This window comes from Hipposideros armiger, unplaced genomic scaffold (genome assembly GCF_001890085.2).
Source record: "Hipposideros armiger isolate ML-2016 unplaced genomic scaffold, ASM189008v1 scaffold_653, whole genome shotgun sequence".
NCBI lineage: Eukaryota > Metazoa > Chordata > Mammalia > Chiroptera > Hipposideridae > Hipposideros > Hipposideros armiger.
Genome location: NW_017732003.1, coordinates 1,075,661 through 1,097,155, shown reverse-complemented (window position 1 = coordinate 1,097,155; position 21,495 = coordinate 1,075,661). Strand labels below are relative to the sequence as shown.

The 21,495-nt window shown below is 53.5% G+C and overlaps 1 protein-coding gene across 1 annotated transcript; it reads left to right on the top strand.

The window, feature by feature from the left end:
• Positions 1–30: 30 nt before the first annotated feature.
• Positions 31–21,217, top strand: TMPRSS2 (transmembrane serine protease 2). Its single transcript, XM_019626040.1, has 11 exons — positions 31–116; positions 874–993; positions 6,303–6,429; positions 7,605–7,715; positions 10,283–10,326; positions 11,146–11,317; positions 12,905–13,080; positions 14,339–14,434; positions 16,364–16,506; positions 16,984–17,136; positions 18,527–21,217. Coding segments are annotated over exons 1-11 (1,155 nt in total). The 5' UTR covers positions 31–115; the 3' UTR covers positions 18,539–21,217.
• Positions 21,218–21,495: the final 278 nt, after the last annotated feature.

Genomic DNA, 21,495 nt, shown 5'->3' with positions numbered 1-21,495 from the left:
TAACTTGTAAACGCGTTTCTTTTTCTCAGGGACTAAGAAAGTGCTGTGCATCACCTTCTCCCTGGGGGCGGTCCTCGTGGGAGCAGTGGTGGCCGCTGTCTTGCTCTGGAAATTCAGTAAGTGGAGTGTCTCCCCTGAAGCTGGAGAGGGCGATGAGAGGCGGGTGCCGGGTGCCCGGCCTGTCCCGGGTGCCAAGCTCACAGGAGCCCTGCTCGCTGGGCAAGGGACCCTCCCGCAGCCCTGCCTGAAGCTTCTGTCTTATAAGACGAGCTGTCTTCTCTGCTTCTCTTGAGTTATGGTGATGCGTGATTAACCATTCTTGGAAGCAGGCGATCTTGTCTGGGTTGCATGCTTTGTCCTAATCTATGGGATATCACAGTCTTATGCCACTTGTGTGGTGTTGACACACGCTGGGAGAAGCATTTGCGTTTACCCAGTGGTTTGGGGCACTAGGCACCACCTGGCACTCATGAGCACAGGTTCCCCACCTTGGGGCCACACCTGGTCTCCTTTATCACAGTGCCCAGCAGTGGCTGCTTCAGGCTGGCCGTGCCCTCTCCTGCCACCTTCTTGAAGCCCAGCGCAGCCTCTGCCATCAGCCTGGGGCAGTGCAGGCTCACAGGAGCCACCTGGGTGGCAGAGAGAAAGTGGGGAGCTGTGCAAATGCAAGGCTGGAAGTCCTTCCCACTGGCCCTGATATGGATGAGCCTCCAGCCTGGTTCCTTTGAGACGTGGGCAGCACAGACTCCTTTTCAAATTAAGGGGAAAGGTTTTCCCCTCTGTTATGTGGGGTGGACGGCGGGATTTGGGTGGGTGCCAGGCGGTTCTGTTGGTTCCTGAGCCTGACTAGCGTCTCGCTCCTCTCTCTGCAAGTGGAAAACAAGTGCTCGGTATCCGGGATCGAGTGTGGCTCCTCGGGGACCTGCGTCAGCGCCTCTCACTGGTGTGACGGGGTCCTGCATTGCCCCAGCGGGGAGGACGAGAACCGATGTGGTAAGTCAGGGGACAGTGCACTCGGGCTTGGGAAGGCACTGCGTTGCCCAGGGGACTCGGGCACCTGGGGTCCACCATGCACGGAGCATGTCAGTGCAGGCTCGTGTCCCCCACGCTGATCTATCATGTCATCAGTCCCTACTGGAGCTTTGGGTTAACCCCGATTGGCAGATGAGGAGACAGGCTCAGAGACGGTGTGCTCCCGGCCCCACATCACACAGCCGGTGGGAACCACCCAACAGGCCCAGGGTCACTGTGACATGCACTCTCCCTACTGCCACAGGGTGTCGCCACATGGCAGTGAGAAGGAGCAGTTTTCAGTGTAAAGTTGCGAGCATGCCGTGTAACAGGCTGTAACAGGGAAAATGATGTTTGAGCCTGGGAGTCGAGCTGATGTCCACATATACTCACACCCGGAGTTAAAGGCTTGTCCTCTGCGAGCTGATAACGTTTCACACACTTAATGCTGGAGAAAGACCGTGTGCGCTTTATGGTCATTTTTTCTTCTCCTGCGACCATCCCCGGCGAGGTTTCTTTTCCTGTGCGTCCCCGTTTCCAGGTCACAGTCCCTGTGTGGGATGTATGGTCGGTCCTGGCTCGTGGCTTCCTCCGAGAGGCAGCCTGGGCCTTGGGGTCGCCCTACGTGGTCCCCTGGACTGCGGGGTGAGGCCTCGGTCCCTGTACCAGGAGCTCCTGAGGTAGCCTTGCCTGCTTCCCGGCCGCCTGGAGATTGTTGGTACTTGCACGTGACTTGCTCACTTCTTAAACTTTCCGCGGAGTATCTTGCCTTTATTTGAGCGATAATATGTTTGTCACCATTTTCTTAAATAAAGGAGGGAGCTTTTGAGGTTGAGCAGAGTGTGGTTACGGTGTGAGGCGGAGTGGGTTTTGATGTTTTCCCGAACGTGTGCGCATGCGCTTGCGTAAGTCAACCCCAGCAGGACCGTGTCATTTTGTGACCTGGAGTCGCTTTCTCTCGCCTTAATATTGAAGCTGTATTTATTTAAACACTCGAGTTACTATACGCGAATATGCAGTAAAAGGTCTCATCTCCCTGACTGTGCTCTCATACACACTCACGCACTCACGCACGCCTATATACACTCACACGCTGTGAGATAATAGAAAGTATATATTGGGGTCTGCCCCCAGGTCCTGGCACGAAGCTCCTGAAACCTGGTAATTTCCGAAGTGGTAAGATCACTAGGAGCACCTTTAGTTCTAATGTTTGGTCTTTGGCCCCAGTTCCTGGCACAGGGCTCCTGAAACCCTGCTAATTTCCTGGGTGAGGAGTGTCTTTGTTCTGATGAGGTGACTCTGGGAGGCACCTGGGTGGCTCCTAATGACGGCTGGTCACCAGAAAGGACAAGCCATGGTCAGAGGCTGGGGATGTTCAATGCCACCCCAGAAGGAAGGAGGGCTGAACATGGGGTTCACCAAACGTGCCTAGTGAGGCAGCCTCCATCAATCCCAGCAGCGTGGGGGTCGGGGAGCTTCCGGGTGGGTGAGCACGTGGGAGACCTGGGAGGTGGCGCTTCCATGGGCCCCACCCTCCCCATGTCTCCATCTGCGTGTTCATCTGGGTCCTCTGTCACATCTTTTTCTAGTAAACCAGTAACGGAAGCGTGTTTTCCTAAGTTCTGTGATGCCCTCTACCAAATCAATCGACCTGAGGAGGGGGCCGTGGGAACCTGACTTATGGCCAGTCAGTCAGAAGCACAGGTGACAACCTGAACTGCGACTGGCTTCTGAAGTGGGGCGGGAGCAGTCCTGTGGGGATGAGCCCTTAACCTGCGGGATCTGGCGCTGTCTCCAGGTAGGCAGTGTCAGAATGTAATGGCAGATCACCCGGCTGGTGCGGAGAATTGCTTGGTGTAGGGGAACGCTCCCCCGCACATCTGGTGACCAGAAGTGTCAGAAGTGAAGTGTTTTGTGAAAGTATAAAGGACACACACAAGAAACAAAGACAACAGGGGAGGGAAAGGGCTGGGTTGTTTTCCTAACTCTCACGACCACACACACACACACACACACACACACACACACACACACTCACACTCATGCACACACACACTCACAACCTCGCACACTCGCACACACTCACGCACACATGCACACACACTCACACTCACACACACACTCATACACACACACTCACACACACACTCACACATTCATACACACACACACACGCACATGCACTCACACACACATTCATACACACACACTCACACACACACACGCACACGCACTCACACACATTCATACACACACACTCACACACACATTCATACATATGCTCACACACACTCCTGTTCATCAGCCCATCACTTTTTTTTTTTTAAGGGCAACTAATATGAGTTTCTTGCTTCTCCTTCCAGAGAGTATTTGCATAGAATAACAAATAATGTTTGCATGCTTAATCCCCCCACTTCCCAATGCTCACCATCCAACTGACTCTCCCGCACTTGCACTTGGTGGCAGCCACATCCTGGAAGCCACGTCTCCCTCTCCCGTCTGCTGGCGGTGCTCCTGCACACGGACGGGCCCTGGGTGCTGTCTCTTCCCTGGGGACCTTTTGCTGTCACACGCATGCACCAAGCACAAGAGCACATTGTAGGAAGTGTTCCCAGAAGTAAACTGCCGGGTCGGAGGGCTTGAGCATTTATAACTTGCTAGGTCCTCCTCCGTGTGGGATGATCTAACTTCCACATCGATTGTTCATGTAAAACAACGCAGATGAACGTGACGTTGTGTGTGTCCTATATTAGCGAGAACACATGTGTGAGGTGCTTTTAATCTGTCCTGCCGATACTGAAGAGTGCCGCCGGCCATGGGAGCCGGTCAAGAAAGTGTGCAGAGCTTCTTTTCCAAGGGGCGAGTGCATATGTATGTATTCTTAACATTAACTCACTTTCTACGTCTGTTGCTACGCTTTCTGTGAGCATCCAAGTGTCAGAGCGAAATGGAAAAACCACTTGAGGCGACACAGTTCACATACTGTTTTGGGCACTTGAGATTTGCTAAGAGGGCAGATATAAGTGTTTCTCACCACAAGAAGGAAGGAAGAAGGAAAAAATGAGGGAGGAAGGAAGGAAGGGAGGAAGGGAGGGAAGGAAGGAGGAAGAATGGTAACCCTGTGAGGTGATGGATATGTTAATTGACTGCAGTGATCATTTCACTATGCATAGGGGCATCAAAGCACCTAGCTGTACACCTTGAATATATACAGTTTTTATTCGTCAATTAAACCTCAGGAAAGCTGAAAAACATTCCTAATGCTTAAAGCAAAGCCTGCCTGAGACCAGCTGCATCGCTGGTGATCACCTGTCACCTTTTCCCAGTTAGCGTTTGAATGCAGATAGTTGGAAGGGGAAAAAAAATCCCCCAAACTATCCGCAGATCAAGAACGGAATGTCTCCCTTACCTTCTACCACGTCAGTGTCAGTTTTATTTTTAATTTTCGAAGTATCTTTAATTCTGGTTACTTTAAAATTTTTAACAGATTCTGTTTTTTAGGGTAGATGGTAGAGTCCCCATCCCCCCACAGTTGCCCGTTTTTAACACCCTGCATTCCAATTGAGCCAGTGTTGGTACATTATTATTAATGCAAGTCCTTAGTGACAGCAGGGCTCACGCCTGGTGCTGTAGACAATGCACAATGTATTTACTTTTGGACCGTGGGTTTGCAGACATGTATAAAGACAGGTCTCCATCCTCACAATATCCCAGAGTTGGTTCACTGCCCTACAAATCCTCTGTGCTGCGTGCCCTCCCCCAGCCCCGGGCGACCACTCATCTTTTTACTTAACCGTGGTGTTGCCTTTTACAGAACGTCTTGTATATTTGGAATCATACGTTACGTAGCCTTTACAGATTGACTTTGCTCTCTTAGTGAGGTGCGTTTTAAGCTTTTCCCCATGTCTCTTCCTGGCCTGAGAGCTCACTTCCTTTTAGCTGAATAGTACTCCGTTGTCTGGCTGCGGTAGGCTTGTTTATCCACTCACATCACACTTGGCGAGCGCACAGGTGACATGTGGGGTCAGTCATCACAGAAGCATTGGGAAATAATCAGACCACGGCTGGTATTTCACGGAGGAATGTCAGCCACGCTGTCCAGTGAGTTGGGCTGCAGCCGGGAGGCGACAATAAGCCTGAGAAAAGCCGGGGCCTCATTTGACACTCTGAGCCCACACAGTTTTACATAAGCCCCTGGTTAATCCAAGAAGACGTCCACTCTGAATACCCACTTGTGTTCTCCCTCACACTGAAGGGTTCTCAGAATTCGGGGTTGTGGCTACCTCTCGGGAGAGAGATGAGGGGGTGGGATGGGGAGGGACTTACTCTGTCTACATAAAGTTTTATCTCTAAACAAAAGAGCTGTGGTTGTTTCACCTAAACGGTGAATTTAGAGGCTGAGTGTTACACCAGGTACTCAACACATCCCTGGGCGCTCTGCCAGGTACAGGGGTTGGGGGAGGGTGAGGTGGGGGAGAGAGAGACAGGGGGAGAGAGAGAGACGGGGAGAGAGAGAGAGAGAAAGGCGCGGGAGAAAGAGAGAGATAGTCGACTTGCTCAGAGCGATTGTTGAAAGAGCATTTTTCAAAAAACCTTTTATCTTACTCATTTATTTCTTTAAAATAGTCTTATCAAGCTATAATTTGCATACCATGAAATTCACCCTTTTCAAATATTCAATTCCATGGTTTTCGTGTAGTCACGCATATGTGCAGCCATTACTGCAGTCAAGTTTAGAATATTTTTATCACTTCAGGAGGAAGTCTTAAACTACCGCCCCCTACCGACCCTCCTACGCCTCCCCCAGGTCCTAAGCAACCACTAGGATACTTTTGGTCTTTGTGGGTTTCCTACCCTAGACATTTCATAGAAATGGCATCAGAGAGTATGTAGCACTTGTGACTGGCTTCTGTCTCTCAGCACACTGTCTTCAGGGTCCCCTCACGCTGTCCCTTTCATGGCCGAATAGTATTCCACTGTGTGCATGGACCATAGACTGTGCGCCATCTGTTGACGGGCACCCAGGTTGCTTCCACCTTTTCAAGGCTCCTGTGAGCAATGCTGCCGGCGAACACCTGTGAACAAGCCGTGTCTGTTTTCAGCTATTTTGGGTAAAGAGCGCTTTCTAGCAGGAAAGAATAGCTTGTCGGCGTCCCTCGTGTGTGGTCTGCGCCTGGGGAGAGGGAACCCAGCACTGCCACCTCCAAGCCTGTGTGTCCTGGCAGAGGGTGCGGCTCACGGGACAGTGGGGACAATTGTCCGAAGCTCACCGAGCGTCTCCCTTTGTGCAGTTCGCCTCTACGGACCCAACTTCATCCTTCAGGTGTACTCGTCCCAGAGGAAGTCCTGGCACCCCGTGTGCCAAGACGACTGGAGTGAAAACTACGGGAGGGCGGCGTGCCAGGACATGGGCTACAGGTGAGCCCGGGGCCCCGCGGCCTCGGGGTGGCGCTGCGGGGCTGTGGTGGCGGTGACAGGCAGCAGAAACGTGAGACCAGTGCTTGTCTCTGTTCCCCTGCCCTCCACACACACCCCTGCCAAAAGCTGTCTCCTTTCCAAAGCTGATCAGGGAAACCAGCAGATGGGACTTTGCCCATCACATCCACCCCTGCTCTCTCCCTGAGTCCGCTGAGTGTCGCCCCTGCCACCCAGCCCTGCCTTGACCTCCATCCACTCCTGGTTACTGAGGACCATCCAGCGCTGTGGTCAGCAGGGTCCAGGATGCTGACCGAGGGCCTCCCTGGTGGGGTGTGGGGGTGGGGGGGTGAGTGGGGCAGGCTGGATGGGGGAGGCGAGCAGGGACACCTGCATGACCTTCACAGCATGCATGCAACCTTCGCTGCATGCACGTGGAGGCACTGAAGGCTTTTGAGCAGGAGAGAACTGCTCATGAGACATATGTAGGAGAATTCGTTCCTGCACACAGCCACAGGGGAGGGGGCAGGAGGGAGGGAGTCCCCCCCCCCGGAGTCCCCCCCACACAGAGAGTCCCAGCCAGGGCTCACCGAAGCCTCTCTGGGGAGTGCTAGGCTGCCCTCTGGCCTTGCGGGGAAAGACTGCGTGATTTTGTTACCACCTTCTCTTCCGTGGGGGTGACCCAGTGTGACTTCCATGCCATTCTAGGGTGTTCTCTATATGCCAGTTCTCAAAATGAATGACCTCTTGATAAGAAAGTTGGCATCTCAGCTGGTGAAATACTTCAAAATGCCACCCCCACATCGCAGGGCCGAATGACACAGTGAAGCCGCCATCATGGTTCAGGACCTGTATCTATACCTGGGGGCGTTTTAACTCCTGTACATTTTGTTAGGTCGTATGTGCTCACACTTCCTTGTTCTCATCATTTCTTTACCCAAACCCAAACTAGATTAGAAACAGGACCGACAGGGGACTTTTACCTGACACTTCTGGGTTATGGGATTGAAAGAGGGTTGTAATAGTCATTGGATTAGAATTTGGGATTTCATTTTCCAAAATGCTAAAGGCGTTTCTCTTAATCCGAACACCATACAAGAGACATACTGCGATAGCATCAGATGTGTGACTGCTTACCACTGACCATCATTTTAAATACGGTTTTCTGCCTCTTGTAGGAATAGTTTTTACTCCAGCCAAGGAATAGTGGATGACAGTGGGGCCACCAGCTTTATGAAGCTGAACGTAAGCGCCGGCAACACCGATCTCTATAAGAAACTCTACCACAGGTAGGGGTGATTTCTTTTCTCCTTGGAAACGATATGAGTGTCTGGGGGCGTCCTGGGGAACGGGTGTCCTGAGTCTGATTTCTCTGAGCTGTGACGCCAGGCGTGGTGAGCCTCCCATCACGAGGAGGTGGGACTCCAAGCAGGACCATCACCCTGAGCGGCTCGGGGTTCCTTCTGGGGAAGCGGCTCAGGTGCCAGGTAGGCGCCGTTTCGTTTGTGCCCCCTGCCCTCAATGCTGTTGCATGACACTGCAAAACTGAGAGTCCACATTGTTGATTTTCTTCACACTCTAGACCTTAGAGATGTCCCTACTGCATGTCGGGGAGTGTCTCTAGGAATCCGGGAGAGCACCTCGGGGTCCCAGCGGGGTGACCAACTCATCCTGGTTGCCCAGGACTTTGCCGGTTTCAGCACTGGAAGTCCCACCATCCAGGAACCCCCTCAGTCCCAGGCAGCAGTGAGGGTTGGTCCCCAGCCCCAACCCCAGTGACAGAGGATGCCCAGTGTGGAGTAGGGAAGGCGAGAGCTGGGGAGGGCGAGGGCTGGGGAAGGCGAGGGCCGGGGAAGGCGAGTGGCTAGTTCAGTTCAACCAACGTTCCTGTGCCTCCAAGCTGACTTGTGGTCCTGGGTGGGTCACCGTGTATCCTGTGGATGGAAATAAACCCAAAGAACAGGTCACATGATTGATGGCTTAACTGGTTAGGAGATTGGGGGAGAAGGGTGGGCTTAAACTACTCGTTTTGTTTTGCTTGTGTTTAAAATGCTTCAGTCTTCCTAGGATCATTATTATCTGGACGTTCTCTGGTGTAAAAGACAGTGTCCTTTGCACAAGACTTCCTGGGCCCCCAGGTCCCTGTCACTCCTCCCCAGGTGGCCAGCCAGGCCATCACCTCCCCACCTGCCAGGTGCTGTTTTGGGGGAGGATGAGCTAATCACGCAGCCCCTCCTTTCCTGTGAGTGGGAGGCTGGCAGGTTTGCATTCCTGGCGGCCTCTGGCTGAGGTGTCCGGGGCACTGACTTCCGCGGAGCCTGTCTGTCTCAGGGGGAATGTGACAGGGTGAGCCCAGGAGGAGGGGTGTGCATGGCCAGGTGGACCCATCAAAACAGCAAGGCTGTGGTTTGCTCACCAGAGAAGCTAAACACAGGTGCCTGGGCTCTTTGTAAACGCTGAGTGTTTCTTTGTCTTCCGTGGTTACACGGATTCAGGGCTGAGCAGTGGAGGGAAGGCTGCCAACCCTTGGTGAGAGCCTTGGCGTCTCACAAGGTGGCTGGTGCATATGGAGGAAAGCGGTCACCACCTGGCACGTGGTGTCCTGTATACGTGGCAGGGTGGAGGACGCCTTTCCTTTTGCTTTCCGAAGGCGTCCTTTGGTCCCGATCTCTCTGCTCCTGGTGGGGCTGGCCTGAGGGGCCGCTGTGTGTCCAGATGCCGCTGTTTTCGTGTAAGGAGAATAGACCTTACGGTTCTTAGAAAACATCTCCTCATGGGCATATGTCTCCTCTTGGCATGGCCGATACCCTCAGCCAAAGACCACCAGGACCCACCTGCCGTCTTGGGAACCGCGAGGCATCTCAGTAGGAAGGTGTCGTAAAGGACTTATTTAGGATTTGGGCTTCTGTTGGGTCATTTCGGGGAAGGTTCCAAGAAGCAGGGCTTTACCGTGGATTGGATGCCGTCAGGAAGCGAGGGTGACTCCTGGATTGGTAGCTTAATGTTTTTTTTTTGAGATGGTGGGTGGCGTGAAGCCAGGCCCCTCTGGGACTGGCAAAGGAGCCGCAGTCACTCGTGCTACTGCCGAGGGAGGGGGCTGACGGCCGCTGTGATTGGACCAGGTTCACGGTGTGTCTGTCCGGACAGGACGATGCAGAGGGTTTGTTTGTGTCCTGCCGCATTTCCAACAGTGGTCGGGTCCGAAGCTGGTGCCCCAGGAAATTGCTGGTGTTCAGTGGAACGTGGCCAGCTGTGAACGCCTGGATGTCAGGACAGTTTCTCGCCTCGGTGCACGAGGAGGAGAATTCACTTTCCGACAGAAGGCTTAATTATTCTTTTTCCTTTGTCACCTGCAATGTTTGACTCCCAAACGAGAGACTTTTCTTCTGCTTCCGGGCAAATACTTGATTGTATTGTTTTCTGTGCAAGTAATGTAAAGCAGTCATAGGAAACCAAAGTCTACAAATGGCTTCCTGCCAACATGAGAGGATGATTTGCAACCCCAAGAATAAAAACAATGGCTGACATTACTGCGAGCTTACTCTCACAACCACCTACGGGTTGGTGGTGCTGTTATCAGCCCATTCTGCAGATGGGGAAACTGAGGCACGGAGCGTTTAAGTAACTTACCCGTGGCCACCCAGCTGGGGTTTGAACCCCGTCCTCAGGGTCTGCTCTTCGCCACTGTCCCCCGTGTACGTTTACTCTCCATATTCGAGCCTTCAATCATGGACCCTTCTATGTCTGAGGAGGCAGGGGAGTGAGGACATCACAAGAAAATATTCCTTTCTAAGTATTTTGAGAGTCAAGTGTCACCTCATTTATTGTGACCACAGTTTCCCCTCTTCTTTTTTAGCGATGTCTGTTCTTCAAAAACAGTGGTTTCCTTACGCTGTATCGGTAAGTCTTGGCTTTCCTTTGTGCTTCTAAACAGGAGACATCCTGTCCCTTCAGACGTGTATGCCCTGTGTCTTTGGGGATGTGTGCCCCCCCCAGGTGGTATTGGAGGCCTGAGGGTGCCCCGCTCTGTGTTTGGATCACTTGTAGTCCCAAACCTTTGCTCAGTAAGAAAGGCCCCGTCCCTGTGCTCCCTTCTGTGGGACGGCCCTGTCCTCGTCCCCATGAGGTCTTCATCCTGAAGCTCAGCTTTGCTCATTGAAGAGGTGAGGCCAGCAGATGCCCCTGGTGCACACACGTCCCAGTGGTCCTGGCAGTAACTTCCCAGGCGGGCCCTGCTCACGCTCCTTTAGGTACCAGGAGGGCATGGTGCCCGCCCCGCCCTCCAGCCCTGCTGGCCTCCTCATGGGGCACGAGACCTGCACACACGAGAAAAGCCCGCCTCCGCTTTCTTCTGGAATCTTGGGCCTCTGAGCGTTCAGTCCCTCTAAGACTCAAGGACATCCCAGGGACTTTGTTATCCAGGACGCCCAGCTAGGTGTCTGCAGTCACACAGTGTCGGCAGAAGTTCTGTTTCCTGGGGTGGCTCAGGGGTGCTGGAGGGGTGTCCTCTCCCCCCACAAGCAAAAAGAGACCAGAACACGTTCTCTAAAAGTCAGACCCCAGACAAACAGGATGAGAGGTGGCAACAGTCGTCTACCAGCCTGGCGGGACCTTTGGGATGGGGGTCGTCTGGGCGCACGCTGCGTGGTGGGCATCGGGATGGGGCTGGGTGGCCCGGATTCTGCTCACCAGACACTGAGTTGTGCTTGTCGCCTGCAGAATGTGGGGTCAACACGAAGATGAGCCGCCAGAGTCGGATCGTGGGTGGGACGAGCGCGGCCCTGGGGGACTGGCCCTGGCAGGTCAGCCTGCACGTCCAGGGGGTCCACGTCTGCGGAGGCTCCATCATCACCCCCGAGTGGATCGTGACAGCGGCTCACTGCGTGGAAGAGTATGTTCTCGGTGGGCATCAGGGCGCCTGGGTTTGGAGGTGGTTCTGTGGCTGTGACCTTGAGCGACGCCTTTGACCTCTTCAAGCTCCGGTTTCCTGGTGTATAAGTGGAGGTTCTTTTTTTTTTTTAAAGATTTTTATTGGGGAATTGGGGGATGGGAACAGCGCTGGGGAATTGGGGGAAGGGGAACAGACAAGTTGCTGTCCTTTTGTTCTTCAGTCTAGTTGTGGAGGACGTTGCTTCACTGGCCCAAGTTGGCACCATCATTGTGCTCTTCCTGGGTGAGGCAGATCAGTCGCCGGCTTCTGGACGGCCGCTCACTGCAGCTGCTGGCTGCTCACGCTGGCTGCTGGCTACACACGGTAGCCCATGGCAACCCACTGCAGCAGGGACTGCAGCCTACGCCGTCGCCGGCGACTCATGGCAGCCCAGCTCCAGGTTGAGCTGTTGTTCAGCATCTTAGCTGTGGAGGGCAGTGTCACTGGCCCTCAATGTGTGGGATCTGAACCGGGGCCCTCTGGCGTCCCAAGCCAGCTGTTAACCGACGCGCCACTTGGCCGGCCCCTATAAGTGGGGGTTCTAATGGCACCTGCTTCGGGGAGTCAGTGGGAGGGCAGATGAGCCAATGCGCGTGAAGCATGTGGTCAGGCCCCCCCTTCACAATTATTCACGGGGTGTCCACTGCATGCAGGGTTCTGGGCACAGAGGGTGGGACCAGGGTGTCACAGTCTCCTGCTGCCCTCTCTGGAGCCCTGATCTCCCTTGGATGGCTGACTCTGGAGGAGGCACACTCAGACACGCTCAGGGTCCTCACTGCCCTGCCGGAAGGGTCCCCATGGCCTCAGTTAATCGTCCTTGGTCACAGTGTCGCCACTCAGACAGGTTGGGAATGGCGAGGGGAGGCATAGCTTAGAGCGTTAGCTTTTGTGGCAGATACTGTCCCCTCCTTTTTTCTTTTTTGGTCACACATCTATTCTGGAGAAAACACTCACCAGCGCTGGGCCTGGCTCGGCTGTGTGGCCTCGGGCGGTTCCCTCAAGGCCACCTGCCCGTAGCATCAGCACCTTGAGACAGGTGTGCTGTCTCCTCCCAAGGGCTGCTGTGCAGGTCGAAGGAAGCGGCGTTTAGTACCCTCCTTTCCCTGCACGGGGCCCTGATGGCTTGCTTATATGTGGGGTCCTCTTAAAGGGAAACCCCTACCTAAAAGTAACGCCTTGATGGCTGGCGGACCTGGAGTCTGTTCATCACTATGCATGTATTAAGCCCCCACTGTGTGCCAGGAAACGCCGTAGCATCTAAAGATAGTTAAGACCCAAGTGGGCTTTGAAACCTCAGCAGGCATTCAGGCCCAAGAAAAAGTGTTCTCGGAATTGTGAGGATTTGAGGGGGGGCAGGCACAGGAGTGATCCATGAAGCAATGGGCGAGGCTGTGGGGCCGTGGGGACCGAGGACAGCCTGTCACCTCACCAGTCTCTGTGGCTTCTGGTGAGCGGTGTCACCCCTGGGACACGTGGCTCCCACCGTCGCATGAGGGTTTCCTGCTTGTGGTTCTGATCTGCTGAGCGCCATTCATCTTTGTCTTCCAGACCTCTTAACAACCCACGGTATTGGACGGCCTTCGCAGGGATTTTGAGACAATCTTTCATGTTCTATGGAAACGGGTACCGGGTGGAAAAAGTGATTTCTCATCCGAATTATGACTCGAAGAGCAAGAACAATGACATCGCGCTTATGAAGCTGCAGACCCCTCTCACTTTTAATGGTACGTACCTTGGTGTGTGGGGCTCGGGGGTGCGAACAGTTTTGGCCAAATCTTAAGGAGAGGTTGATTGGAAGTAGAACACGCTGTGATAAATGGAAGTGAGAGATTTGTGTTGAGTTAGGGTGGCGTGCTGATAGAAGGGTGCTCAGCAGAGGCCAGATTACCCTAAAATGTGCCCGACATCGAGGGAAGCAGTAACCACCACGTTTTGCTTCTGTGTGGAGTGATGACCTAATCAAGGTGTGAAGGGCTAGAAAAGGGTTTCACCCACAGCATCGCTGACGTCTGGGGCCGGTAATCCTCTGTGGTGGAGGTTGTCCTGTGTGCCGTAGGGCGTTTAGCAGCACCCTGGCCTCTGCCCACAGGTGCCAGGAGCTACCCCCCAACTCCCCTCACCAGGTATGACAAGCAGAGATGTCTCCAGTTGAGAACTGGTCTATAATTTCTAAAGACACTTTATTTTTTCACATAAATCCAGGAAATAAAATACTTCAAAAAACAACTTAAGACAATAAAAAACAGACTTTCCCTTAGCTTCTTATTTGGGCCCCAAGAATCCAGGATGCCCCAGCCCCAGGTAGATACAGAAGAAGCAAAACTCCATCCCTCCCCTCAAGGTGTTTGCATTCAAGTTCAGAAGCAACGCAGACATAGGAAACCATCTGTGGGAAGTACCTCTAATACGGGTCTCCCAGGTGCAAGCGGGCAGCACCCATCAGCTCTTTGGCCACTGCCACAGGTGTGTCTTTTCCACCCTCTCTCACCTGGAGACATTGTGTATTTGTAATTTCTATTTCTTTTGTTTGTTTGTTTTGAGCTGAGCCATCCTGCCACCTGTTGGCAGCTCAGCGGCAGCTCAGCTCGGGCCGGCAATCGAACCGCTGTTGCTCAGAGCTCACACTCTTGAGCGAGCTCTTAACCAACTGAGCCCCTCGGCCGGCTTTAATTTCTATTTCTTGAAGACTAAGTTTGAAGAAACGTTAATTGTGTATTTTTGGAAACAGAGCTAGCAAATAATTCTACTTGTAAGTCACATAACTTATAAATTCCCGAGGGAAATGTCTTGCCTGTTAGGAGGGGTCTGGCAGGGATGTAAAATCGGGGTGCCAGGATCCGTTGGAATCGGGTTTCCCTTGGGCAGGACAGTGGTGGTGCCAGGCCCAGCGGTGCACACGTGGGGAAGGTCCAGGTGGAGACCGTCACCCGTGGCCTTCGGCTGGACCTGACCAGCTCATGGTGCCTTTTCTTCTCAAAACAGACAGAGTGAAACCCGTGTGTCTGCCCAACCCGGGCTTGATGTTGGAGCCCACACAGTCCTGCTGGATTTCCGGGTGGGGTGCCACCTACGAGAAAGGTGAGGCTCGTGGGCACGTGGGTCTGCAGGTCCCGTGGAACAGAGCTTGAGTTTGAAGTGGGAAGTCTGGGTTTCAATCGTGGTCCTACTACTAAATGATTGGATGACTTTGGGCAATTCCCTCAGTCTTCGTGCCTTGGTTTCCCCATCTGCTAAATGGGGGAAACCCTACCTGCCCTACCTAATACACCACGTTCATATTAAGATCAAACGGAACAATGTGTGGAAACTACTTTTTGAAGGATAAAGGCTGTATCGGTGTGAGAGGCATAAAATCACCCCGTGTTTGGTTCCCATTGTTGCCAAAGAGCCACCCTGGAAGTCACTGCCCTTTGATGGCTGAGAGATAACGGCCTCGGGGAAAATGGGCTCGCATGACCAGTGATGGCTGGCTGCCGGCTGCCCAAAGCCTTTGTCCTCCTGCCCTGATTCCACAGAGAGGGAGAAGCAACTAGACACCCAGCAAAGGCCAGCTTCCTGAAGTTCTAATTTGCTTTCATCTCACCTAACATTTTTCAAATGGAAAAATTTTGTGTGAAATCTGGCTGTTTCATTTTTGTGAAGTGTTGGAAGTGTTTAGTGGTGTAAAGAAGCGTTTTGTATATTGTTTGCATCCTTCGAAAAATGTTTAGGGCACACACACAACAAATCCTTTAGAACGAGGTGCAGAGTACAAGGGCTGGGAGATGTGGGGGCATCTGGGGAGACAGTGGCGGTGGGGGTTCTCCTGCCATCTCATCTAAAGGAAGTTACTGTGGTTGAGCCTCACAGCTACAAGCAAGGCTTCATAGCAGCAGAGATGAAACAGAAAATCAACAGATGCTTGTGTAGCACCTACTACGGTGGGAACAAATGCACCAGTGAACAAAATAAGAAAGAAATTTCTGCCCTTGGAAACTTGACCTTCTTGTGTGGATGTCTGGGGCCGGATGTGGTCAGACAAACAGGAAACTGAACCACGTGTTTTCCAATAGCAGAGGGTGTGACAGTCAGGGCCAGACGGGTTTGAAGGCGGGGGGTGGTCAGGGAAGGCTTCTTGAAAGAGGTGACATTTGAGCTGAGTACTGAATGACGAGAATGTTTAAGGAACAGAAGGGCTATGACGTGGTGTAATGGCTGTATGGGGAGTCAGGGAAGGAGTGGGGGCGAGAGTAGACAGAACAGGATGGTGAGGGGCCCTCCGTGACAAGATGGCGGCTCAGATCTGGGTGGTGGGCATGGAAGTGGAGAGACCGAGCCCATTGGGCCGCCAGATCTGCTGGTGGAATGAATGTCAGTGGGACAGAGGGTGAGAGGTCCTGGGTGGGAGGATGGCCTCGAGTTTTGTGATGGGAGCCCCCGGGGAGGGGGGTGGTGCCACTGCCTGAGCCAGGGGCTATGGATGGTGAGGCTGTGGGGCAGAGGGGTGTCCCTGCCAGGTTCTGATTCCGCACTGTAAGCCCGTGGTGCCCAGACAACATCCACATGGAGGTAGACAGGTGGGAGAGAAGAATAGGGACACCAAGTGCCCACAACTGTTTATAAGAGTTCGAGAAGTGAGGCAGCGCATGGAGGGTGGCGTGGGGTCGAGAAAGGGCGGTTTAAGGTGAGAAACACAGGAGCTCCTTGTGCACCCGGGATGGTCCCGTGAGGAACGAAGAAAATTGATCCTGCAGAACCAAGTCGCCGGGTGATGAGAGAGGGTGATTCTAGAACACAGGTGGGGGTCCATAGCTCCCGAGGCAGGACGTCCCCCCCGGAAACCAAACCCTAGAGATGCACGAAGGATGCCAGCCGGAGGATGAGCCGGGTGCCCTGGGCTTGGGAGCAGGAGGGCAGGAGCGGGAGGGATGTGGCCACCTGTCTGGTGTCTGCAGTGGGACCTCTCCAGGGCGAAGTCCCTCTTCCTGTGAGAGCTGCTGTCAGCACTGACAGTATCGTCTGTTTTAGGGAAAACGTCGGAGGTGCTGAACGCCGTCAGGGTTCCCCTCATTGAGCCCTGGCAATGCAACAGCAAATACGTCTACAATAACCTGATCACGCCCGCCATGATCTGCGCAGGGTATCTGCAGGGGACCATTGATTCCTGCCAGGTAATTGCGACCGTATTCAACCTTTGGGCCTTGCCTACCCCACTGAGTGGATGAGGAGAACCCCTCTGCCCCCACGGGAGACAGGGTCCCATGTCCCTGGGACACGGAGCCAGCTCTGGGGCAGCTGTGGGGAGTGATGGCAGCAACGGTAATGGTGTGAATGCTTTTGTATCACGAACACTGCCCATGTGCCGTGCCTCCTCCAAAAGGATTTTATTTTGTCAGCGTGTCCGTGGAACTGAAATAAGTATTTTGTCAATTTTAAAATACGGACACCAGTTTATTTAGTAACTCTTAGCTGGCCGACGTAGACTAAAATTAGTCGCTGATCTAGTTTCTGTGGGATTATGTTACTGTGACCTCCTTGGAGGAAACGTGAAACCCACATACTCCCACTCATAACTGAGGCACCCCCCATCCCCGCTCTGTGCAAGGTCAGTGTGGCTGTGGTCTGAAGTTCTGCTCTCCGTCCCTCAGGGTGACAGTGGCGGTCCTCTGGTCACTTTGAAGAGCAGCGTCTGGTGGTTGATTGGGGACACCAGCTGGGGGTCTGGCTGTGCCAAGGCTAACAGACCAGGAGTGTACGGAAACGTGACAGTATTTACAGACTGGATCTATCGACAAATGAGGGTAACTTTCCCACCTTCTTTCTGATTGAGGTCTGTCACTCATGTCAAAGCCCAGATGCCTACGAGGTGTGGTCCCACTGCAGGAAGCTAATGCTGACCATCCATCCCCATCGGCGTGGTGTAAACGCTGCCTCCCTTAACCACGGTTTGCAGCTAGCATCCCCCGACCCCCGGAGTTCACCGTCATTGCTGACGGGGCTCCACTTGGCAGGCTAATTCTGCACTTGGGCCTGTGCTCTGCTGACCACACTTACTTCTGGCCCCACCTGCCACCCAGCCTTTCACGCCGTGCTCTGGCCGGGTACGGCTTGCTCGCTCACACTGGACATACAGTCAGTCAACCCTTTGGCGTGGCTCATTGAATCAAACATCCGGTGATGGGCAGAGAGCAAAGGGATGCAAAGTAGCTAGCTGAGTCGTGACGGTGCCCGGTCGTTTTCTGGGCTATTGAGTGCTCCCTGATCAAGTCCCCGTTTGGGGGGTGAAGGAGCAGCTGGAGCTCTCTGGTACCAAAAAGGCTGTGAAGACCAGGTCCCAGGAGCTCCCTGCAGTCCTGCCCACTCAGACTCCCAGCCTGACCACTTCTGAGCAGAACCCTCCCCTCGGGCACTGCCCAGCCCTTGGGCCACAAGATCGCTCTCCATCTCAAGGGCTCCAGGACGGGCAGTCTTCACCCTTTCTAAGGCCGGGTAGCTGGTGAAAGAGAAGTTCTAGCTAGCCTCCTCTCAAGTCTCCGGTCTGCGGAGGGAGGGGCCAGGCCAGAGGGCATTGCCTGACATGGCCCCCAAGTGAAACCATGGAACCTAACACCTTTAAACGACCATAGTGGCTGGCCAGTCCACCCCTGGCAAAGGGCTGGGTGCTGGAAATAGACCACGGAACTGTCCTGGGAGGGGCTGCACGGTGGAGAGAAGCTGAGGGCTGGGATAGTCCTGGACAGGGTAGGGGTCCCCGACAGCTCAAGGGTGGTGAGCCAAGCGAAGGGGTGGACTGTGTGTCCAGTGTGGGAGAGAGCAGGGCATGCCGGACCAGAGCTCGGAGTGAAAGGCTGGGAGCAGGAGAAACTACAGGTAGACAGCCAGGATGATGAAACGCTTGCCTCTCGGTGGCTAAGTCAAGCTTGATTTTCCCAGGGAAGGGCTGTGTCCCAGCCGTGCTAAGCGGTTTGCTTCCTCACACACCCCACGTTCCCGCCTCCCTCCACGCCTGGCATTGTCAGCTGGACTCCTTCACCTTCATGCTGTAGAGGGGGAGAAAACTCCCTTTGTCCTATGAAGCGTGCCTATTCGGTGTATAAGTGCCTCGCGTCAATCTGGGGGGAGTGGGGGGATGATTTTCTACGTTTGTTTGTCTTAAGAAAATAACAGCATTTCTTTTTCCTTTTTGAACAGGCAAACAGCTAATCCACACAGCCTTGTCCTTGATGCCATCCTACAAGGAAATGAAAGGGCTGGTTTTTAATTCCCTGTGCATAATGTATTTTTAGAGATGATTCAAAGGTCCTCTCATTTTTATTAAATAGTGAACTTGACTGTCTTTGGCGCTCTCCACGGTTCTGTGCAGGCCACAGGTGCTCCCCCAGAGCCCATGCTCCCTGGCCTCTTGTCCAAGACGACTGTCCGGCCGGGCTGGGCGTGGGTGCCCAAGGCAACGCAGAGCAGAGAGGTGCACCCGCCCACTGGGGTCTTCCTTCTGAGCCCATCCGGGGGCCGGTTTTGGATGCACAGGGGGCTGGTGACCTCTCAGCTGCTGGACAGCTTGAGATAGAAGGGAGAAAGCCGGGTGGGACCAGCAGGAGCCACCCTCTGTGGCCATCGCTAGGGAGGACCACCTGGGGTAGCCCCAGGGCCTGTCTCCCTACAAGAATTTTCACTGACCATTTTTAGTGCCTTCTTAGCAGCCCCAGATGGTGGCTGGAAATAAAGGGACCAGCCCTTCATGGGTGATGACTTGATAAGTCACTTGAAAGGGCATCAGAAACCTTTTTTTTCTTCTCGCGGGGGTGAGAGTGTAGACGGAGCCAGACGTGTTCACCCCTGAGCACTGCTGGGACAGGTGGCCACCGCCTGTTGGGTAGGGCTCCGCCCAGGGAGGTCCGCCTTACCCGCCTCCCTCCTCCTTGGTTCTCCCCCCAGCCTCCTTGGGGGTGAGCACTCCCCCATGGTCCTCACAGGGGGGCCGAGTGGGGTGCCATGCTGACCCTCTTCAGGCCCGCTAATCACAGGAAATTGAGGTCACCTGGGGAAATCAGGGATGTGTGATTAAAGATACACTGTTTCCATACGTTACTACCTCAGTGCTCTTGGAATCTTGGCTGTGACAACACCTCTAGTCCTCACACTTGGTTCTGGTAACCATTGTCCTTGCCAAGAATGAATGGTGGCCAATTCGAGCTGCTTTTACAAAGTGACTGGCTCCTAATTTCATGTTCTATCAGTGAGTTTGCTGACGAACAGCACCTGTGCTTGCGACAAAGAACAGAAAGGTGATTTTGGACTCCCTGTGGCCCCTTAGGTTTCCCCTGGGGGAAGGGCCACGCTTGAATTGCCGCGTGGGGACTTGTGAAAGTTGTGCTCTGAGCACTGCCTCCCCCGGTATTCGGCCTCCCCTCACGCACACTGGTTTCCAAGAGTGAAATGATGATTCTGCTGCTGGGACTTAACCTTGCAATGGTAGTTCGTACAGCCCCATTCCCAGGGGGCCGCACTGCACGTGCCTCAGTGACAGCAGTGTCCCCGGGGGCCTTCCAGACACGCAGCACTGAGGTACCTGCTCCTTAAGCCAGATCTCAAAAAGCCTGTCACGCTGAGAATGTGTTCCTTCCTTAGTGCTTCTTTTTATTTATGTGATGCCCCCCCTCCTTTGTCTTCTGTTTTGTATCTTTTTTAAAAGTGTCAAATTCAATTGTGAAATATTGTACAAATAAATTATACATTTTTTTTCCAAATATTTACTGCGTCTTTGGAGCCCTGTTCCACCTCATCTGAGAATGGTAGGGGGGACTCAAATTTTCTGCCATTCTTTTGGTCATCAAAATGCTGCTAGTATTGATTTGGGGGTTACAACTAGATTTTAGCAAGTAAGCAAATTCACAAATGAGGGATTCTTGAATGACGATTGAGCCTACACCTGAAAATGTCCACATGGGCGGTTGACGATCTTGCCTGTTACAGTTTTCATTTTGCACTCACCTTGTGAATGGTTTTTCTTTAGGATGAGGCTGATTTCACGTACAATACTTAGCCAGAATGCTGAGACTAAGGAAATGACTGATATTTGCGTATTTAAACCTTTAGAAAAAGTCAATATGCTTCATACAAAATGAGCCACAATACTAACAGTAAAGTGAACACACGATTGTTAATACAAGTGCACGACCTGCGCTGATTATTCTGTGGGTTCTCGCAAGGTACGACCCCACCTTGACTCACCTCTTGCTGTGTTGTTTCGGGGACAGTCCCGCCTTCGACTGGGCCTGGCCTGTTCCCGACTCTTTCTCTCTGTTCTGTGGTTCCCCTCAACCTGCTCCAGTTTCGGAGCCTGGCTTTGTGAAGAGCCACACAGTCCCTGGTTGGGACCACCACGGCCCCGAGCTGCTTTGGATGAGGTGATGTGTCATGTGAACACCAGAGCGCCCTACCCCCCGTACACCCAGTGTTTTACGAAAAGTGCTGGAACTGAGGCTCCTTCTGAAGTACCAGTTAAGAAATCCACCAGCGTGCCAGCTGCCTCGTTCTACATGAATTCACTCCATGAACAGTGGTGTGTGAACCATCACTTAGCTGTGACGGGGGAGACTGACCTTGTCTCCTTGTCACCGCCTGAAAACCCATGGAACCCCTGGGGGAAAACGGGGGATCACACACAGGGAAAACCAGGTTTCCTGTCGCCTGGTGCAGAATTTGCTGCTGGGACTGGAGTCCTTTCCTGCCAGGCAAACATGCCCCTTGGGGGACCGGTCCAGCTTCCAAAGGCTGGGAGCTTTTGTCCTTGCTTTTGCTCCACAAGGATAGTGATAAAGGCGCATGCCCTGTAGCTTCTGGAGGACACCCAGGAACCCAGGAAGCCATTTGAACACACCCCACAACCGCTAGCATTTACGGAGCACCCGTAGCATGCCAGACCCCGTGTTCCGGAGCAACGGTGGCTTTCGGTCAGTTCAGTTCCCTCCGGCACCTCACCTTGCTCTGTTCTAAACTCAGCTCCATTCTGTGGGTCCACCGAGCCCCAGACTTGCCCGGAGTGAGGGTCCAGGAGTGGACATCATTGATATTCTATCATTTTCTGCACGGGGTGATGAACCTCCAAGCAGGTGTTTTTGATCAGGCAGCAGAATCGGGGAACACAGGTTCGGATCCTG